We start from the raw sequence: 6,731 nt of genomic DNA, 5'->3' as shown, positions 1-6,731 counted from the left end.
AACTTGCTTCTACTTCAGGGGTAAGTAACATATCTTTATTTGTACATTTAACATTTTTTATTTATACACAAAAATATAAATGAGAAAAAAGAGGGAAATATAAGCACGATAAAATAATTAATACTATTTGACAAAGCGATTTCTATGTATGAATACTATTTTAACTGTTATATATATTTTTAGACAGCAAAAGAAAACGATTTTATTCCTATATTAACTGAGATTCCCAAAATATCGCGCAGTGGGAATGTGACATCAATAAGTGCAAGGCCTAAATTTCCCGTTATATCATTAAATAGATTGGACAGGTAAAATTAATCTAATAATTTTGTTTAGAATAAATGTCTGAATCATATAGATAGATAGATAAATTTATTGGTCCCCTTTTTTTTTACCTTTTTTGAAAAAGGTAATTTTATACTGATATACATTTTATAATGTTAAGCAGGGAAAAAATTTCTATTTTTTATTTTTTAATTCACGAAATTAGCTGTAACAAATTAAATTTGTATTGGAATTGTACACTAAGAGAAAAGTATTTGATATTTACAACTCTATAATTGCATAGTAAAATAATTATAGTTGAGGTTCTTATTTTTATAGTTATTATTGCTATAATATTAGTAAAAATAATCTTATATGCATAGATGTTTCAATTATGGTCATTTTCATCATATTTATAGTACGACTTGCTACACATCAAGCACAGGTTATAGTTTATAAAATCATGGTATGGCTGAATAAATGCGTATTAAAACTATGACAACAATAATGTATTGTAGTATTGAGTCAGCTATAATTTGCATTGTTAAAATAACTATAAAAATGTAGTTGACATCGAAAATAACTAAAAATTATAGTGAAATCGTAGTTACTGCAACAATTTTTTTCTCTGAGTGTATAATTCCCGTAGAAAAAGACTTAAAGCATCTGTTTTACCTTCCTTGAGAATTTAAAGAATCGCTCCGTCAGCTCCTTAGATTTATATCGTTTGCTCCGGTCGCTCATGTTTCTTAAAAATCAAATGAGATATCAAATCACATTTAAAAAAGCGTGATCACGCGGAAGTTGCGTCGAAATATTACATACGGACATACCCATTATCGATCAGCCAGTTAACTCTTCAGGGAATGATAAGCAAGTGATTCACGGTTGTTACTCGCGGCAATCCTCGTTAGAAACTACTGCCGTTTTCTTTAGATATATGACACGCTGCACTTTCCTGGCTGTGTCTGTCAATGTGCATACTACGAGTATCCATGGACACGCAGATGATATTATTACGATATAGTTTGTCTTTTAGTATAAAATGTATTTTATTGATTGTTATCCCTGAAATTGAATCACTTTAAAACGGGCATATAATAGGCACTATAAAATTGTGCAGAAGAGAGTCTCTCAGTGTTCTAGAAAAAACAGAGGAATTTCTGAGTGGAACTGCCAGTATAATAGAAAGTTACCACCTCGTTCCTCCTCTAACATGCTTTTACATCTGAGCTTACAGATTATCCCTGCATTGATAATAATTACATAAAAAAATAATATCTATAACTTACATTCATTCTTTATAGGAAAAAAAAGGAGATGGATGAAGTCATGGAATATTTTCAAGAAAAAAAAGTTAGAGAGAAGAAAAAGAAGAAGGCTACTAGTGAAGAGTCTGAAGATGATGAGGTGGAATTCATTCTTTATAGGAAAAAAAAGGAGTTGGATGATTTAATCATGAAATGTCTTCAAGCAAGAGAGAAGGGAAAGAAGAAGGCTGCTAGTGAAGAGTCTGAAGATGATGAGGTGGAAAAGAAAGACGGATCTGAAAAGGAGGAAGAAAAAGAGAAAAAGCTAGCTAAGCGAAATTATATTAAAAAGACTCCTAACAAACGTAAGAAGGAATCCTCCGATGATGAAGAAAGCGCTAGCGCTAGTGATGATGATACTAGCGACGAAGATTACACCCCACAGAAATCTTATTACATATCAAAAAAAAGTAAGATATTTATTTTTATTATAATAATTATATTTTTTATCAAGATTTTAGTAAAAATCTTACATGGAATGTGTTAATATTTTTTTGTAGGTAAGCTTGGCAAGAAAGGAAAGAAGAAGGGAAGGGGTAAAAACAAAAAAACTCCAGGAAGCACAGCAAAGAAGGGAGACAGTGACAAAGACAAGGGGTACTTTACATTAACTCCAGAACTTGCCGCGGTTGTTGGAGTAAAACAAATGCGTTGCTATGAAGTCGTAAAAGAAATATGGAGCATCCTAAAAAAAAGGAATCTTTTTGTGAGTATTATTTGTAATCATTTATCTAATATTTTCATACTTATTTTCTATACATCGATATTTTCTCTTTTATGATATATATATATATATATATATATATATATATATACGTATATATATATATACGTGACAAAGATTATGTTGCCAGAAAATGACTGTTTTTACAGGACCCTAAGGATAAACGGTATGCGTTTTGTGACGACGAATTATTGAGGGTATTCGGCGAAAAGCGTATCCTAGCTTTCGGTATGATGAAGTACCTTAAAAATCATATGAAGCTAAAACACAAATCACTTTAAATTAAATTTTCTTCAATCCCGATCTCCCCGACAAATTATGCGACAAATTATGTACGTATATACATATATGTATATAATATATTCCAAGATGCGTCTCATGCACCTCTTCATTTTTCTCACGTGATACATACATGAAAGTATGAAACACAAAAGTATTTCTTGCGACTTAAGACTTTAGACCATGCTGAGACCATTTTGACGTATAATTTGCTATTCGCCAATCGTATAAAACTAGTGAGTAATGTGGGTGAGAGGATTTATCAAGTGCATATTACGTTTACCATTCATGTCGATTTGACAACGGATAATTTTCTTACGAGATCATCAAACAAATCAATCAATTCGTGATAATCAATTATAAATCGCAAATCGTGCATAATCTGGCATTAACTTTAAGGATTTTCATACTAAAGGATAGATAGTTAAGATTGTCAATAATAACACAAAACAAATATTTTTCTAATATTTCAAATATATATATTTAAAAATACACACACACACACACACACACACACACACACACATATATATATATTAAAATTAATTATATCGCCAATACAATAAATGTGTTAGTTGAAATGTCACAGAGCAAAATTGAACGTCAAATATCAAAAGAAGTGCTTCCAATCAATTTTATTTTTAGTTTATTATTCAATAATATTATTACTATAATTGCACGCCATGTTGGTTCATGTATAGAACTATACTATGCAACGAACGTAAATCGTAAAAATATGGATAGTTTATACTGGCGAATGACAGATTTCTGCTAATACTACAGATTGTGCGTAATTTCGCGTTTCATAGTATTTTTTTTATTTCTGCAACTTTTTTTTTCTGGAAAATGAATGTACGTAATATATATATGTATACATAAATGTATAAGAGAATATTACTTTACAGTAGATAGATGTATTTTTTATATGTTGCAAGATTTAGTAGTGACTTATTATATTTGAAATATTGCGATATTCGTGCTTATCCTTTTGATATTTAAAAATCATACCTATTATATATATACATAATATATATATAATTATACAAAATATACATAATTATACATAATATACATAATACATAATATACATAATATACATAATACATAAAATACATAATATACATAATATACATAAATATACATAATATAAAACAACATATATATATATATATATATATATATATATATATATATATATATATAGTACATACAGTCACTTCAGACTCAATTTATGACCAGTATTAGTAATAAATTATCGTAAATTTTTTCTACTTCGATTTACTTATCATGAAAACAAAATATACGTTGTGTACTTTACTTTTCTATGTATTAGGAAACACCAAATAAATAAATAACTAATGAAATTATCCTTATAACGAATACCTATACGGCAATATTATAACGAATAAAAATAATTATATTAATAATATTAAGAATATAAAGACTCTCTCGAATAAAATTATATCTTTAATAATTTTGGCAATAAGAGCCAAGCGCAGTAGTTCGCTGAAGATGACCCAAAGATAGGGTCGAAACGTACGCAAGTCCTAATTGTTAATTGTAATAAATTATATTGCGCGCGAACTACTATACGCTTGGCTCTTGTTGCCAAAATTATTAAAGATAGAATTATATTAATATCTCTCTTTATTCTATAAAACTTATATTTCAAATCTCTCCCTAAAATATATGTTTTAAAACACGTCAAAATATGCTTAAAACAAATGTATGTTGAGAATATAATCTTAAAACAATATAAAGTTTAAAACATATTTTGAGCATATGTTTTAAACATATTTAAACATATGTTTTAAACATACAAACGTTTAAAATATGATAAATTTGCAATTATGCTGTCGCAATAGCGAGAATAAATGAATAGCGGAATGATGTACTTTGTTGCGTATAGGAATGCTAACTATTACAATTTTTTTATCTTTTTCTAATCGGCTATATATATAACCGTTTAGAAAGTTATACATAATATTATTCGCGTGTATATGTATATAATTAATAATAGTAACAATAATAATAACTTATTATTATTATTATTCATTTATCGGACGGTCACGTGAAGATGCATACGCATCTCATTGTGCGAAGGTAACGAGAGAAGACTACAGAAGAAGACCACGAGGTTGCGGAGGTGGAAAACCAGAAAAACCGGCCTTCTCTCCTTTCTTTCTCTCTTAATCATTCTCTCCGTTCGATTCTCACACACGTCGCTCGCCCTCCGTTTGAGAGAAAGAGAGAGAAGGGAAAGGGAGAAGTTACAGGTACCCGCACCAGCTGATGTATCGAGAATCGTGCCGCGTCGACGCCTACCCGCAGGCCGCAGGTAAGAGAAACCCGTCGCAGTCAAAAATTCTCGAGCTGATTCATAGAAATGCCCGGCTGGCCGGCCGACGTCGCAACGGTTTGTGTCGCATTGCCAAAATTCCATTTCGAAAACTGACGATCTCATATGAAGTCAATCCATTTGCGAATTTAAGGGAGTCTCGAATGGAGAAAAGTACCGTATTCCACGAAAACGTGTCTCGAGAGAAAAAAAAGATTTTAAGAGTAGAAGCAATTCTCATCTCTTGTATTTAAAAGGCCAAATTGTAAATGCTGCAGAATGTATTTAATATGATACAATATAGATTAAAAAAAATTAAAAAAAAAAAACGAGAAGTCGGGAGTGAGATTCGCCTTATATATTAAAAATTTTATCACTTATTATTAAAAATTTTTTCTCATAAATCAAATTTATAAAAATAAAATAAATAATTACAATATTTGCATAACTTTACAAAATATACACGTCTGGAGAAAAAAAATTGGTAAAGTTACTTTATTATCAGCACTTTATTATATTAGCATAACAGATAGAAACGTAGGATAACGTAGTATTGTAGTTAATAAGAATTCGGCTTCACTCAACTTCACTTGGCTACCGCAGCTTCTTTTTCAAGACAAACCAACTCTCATGTATGTTGAAATACCAAGAAGATCACCGACCTCGAATTTTGAGAGGGACTGGTGGTCATGGTTGTCGTATCATAAACGTTGATTAGATTATCACTGTAAAGTCACGGATGGAGAAGATCCTCCAGTTTCCTCCTCGGAATTTAATCACAGGAAATGGAAATAAAGCTGTAAAAGAGATGACGTACGTTAAGTATAAAGCTTAAAAATTAAAATTAGTTTCCATCAAACGCCGGCATAACTCTAATTTTTTCGCGAAAATAAGAAGAAAAACGCTATTCTTTTCCATCATTTATTAAAGCTTTTTATTTCTAATTTAAATCAAGAGTTAATCTAGAGTTAAAACGCATACCTTTACAGCATCACATAAATCAATATTTTTTAACAAATTAAGATATTTGTTCAAAAATCATAGATCGATAAAAAACTTCAGAAATTCATCTAGATTCAATGATGATAGTAATTGCTCGTGACAAAAAAATCAAGTGACAAAATGGTCGTAATTATTCACGATAAGACAAAACAATTAAAGTTATTTTGATAAATAAATATACATAATTTAAAACATGCAAAATTTCAACTCAAAAATATATTAATATATTAACTGTCTATCTACATGTAACATTCTCTCCGTCTATTTTTGAATCACAAAATGACGTTCAAAGATCAGAAGCGCGTCTTTTCATTAACCCAAAGAAGGCATAGACACGAAGGCGTGTTACACGTCGAAATAGCCGCCGGATTCCTGTCGTTCTTGATGGCCCTTCTTGGCTTACGCGCCCCTTACCATCGGCCCTCGCATGCAACAAGAAATCAACGGCGACGGGTTAATTTATTTGACCCGTCGAGTACGCGCGACAGCAATTAGTGCTGGGCGCAACGTTAAGTAAGGTATATTCTTTTACACGCGTTGCGCTCGCGATAACGACGGAAACATATGCGCGACTATGACTCTAAATATGATACGAGAGCAGATGCGATAGGACCTTCCTTAACCCGGCCTATTTCTAACAGAGAGACACAGTATGACAAAATCAAGTGAGTAAATAGAAATAATAGAATATAATGCATGACTTCTATGTAAGTATACACAATAAAAGATAATATCATAACATCACACCAATTACGCTGATAAATGAAAGATCTCTTGTCAAGAGATACGAATTACATCGTTTAAAGAGCTAGAT

The 6,731-nt window shown here is 30.7% G+C and overlaps 1 protein-coding gene across 3 annotated transcripts in view; it reads left to right on the top strand.

Annotated features, from left to right (window-relative positions):
- LOC112464534 (DNA ligase 1-like) overlaps window positions 1-3,550 on the top strand; it is a 6,804-nt gene extending 3,254 nt beyond the window's left edge. For all 3 annotated transcript variants that reach the window (XM_025031579.1, XM_025031580.1, XM_025031581.1), the window contains 4 exons: window positions 184-308; window positions 1,572-1,984; window positions 2,075-2,280; window positions 2,448-3,550. In XM_025031579.1, coding sequence (XP_024887347.1) covers window positions 184-308; window positions 1,572-1,984; window positions 2,075-2,280; window positions 2,448-2,579 — 876 coding nt within the window. In that variant the 3' untranslated portion in view covers window positions 2,580-3,550. The remainder of the gene's footprint in view (window positions 1-183; window positions 309-1,571; window positions 1,985-2,074; window positions 2,281-2,447) is intronic.
- Window positions 3,551-6,731: the final 3,181 nt, after the last annotated feature.

The sequence above is a fragment of the Temnothorax curvispinosus genome, unplaced genomic scaffold (genome assembly GCF_003070985.1).
Source record: "Temnothorax curvispinosus isolate PA1 unplaced genomic scaffold, ASM307098v1 QBEX01014279.1, whole genome shotgun sequence".
Classification (NCBI taxonomy): domain Eukaryota; kingdom Metazoa; phylum Arthropoda; class Insecta; order Hymenoptera; family Formicidae; genus Temnothorax; species Temnothorax curvispinosus.
Note: the sequence above shows the minus strand (reverse complement) of the source record. Positions and strands in the feature narration are given on the sequence as shown.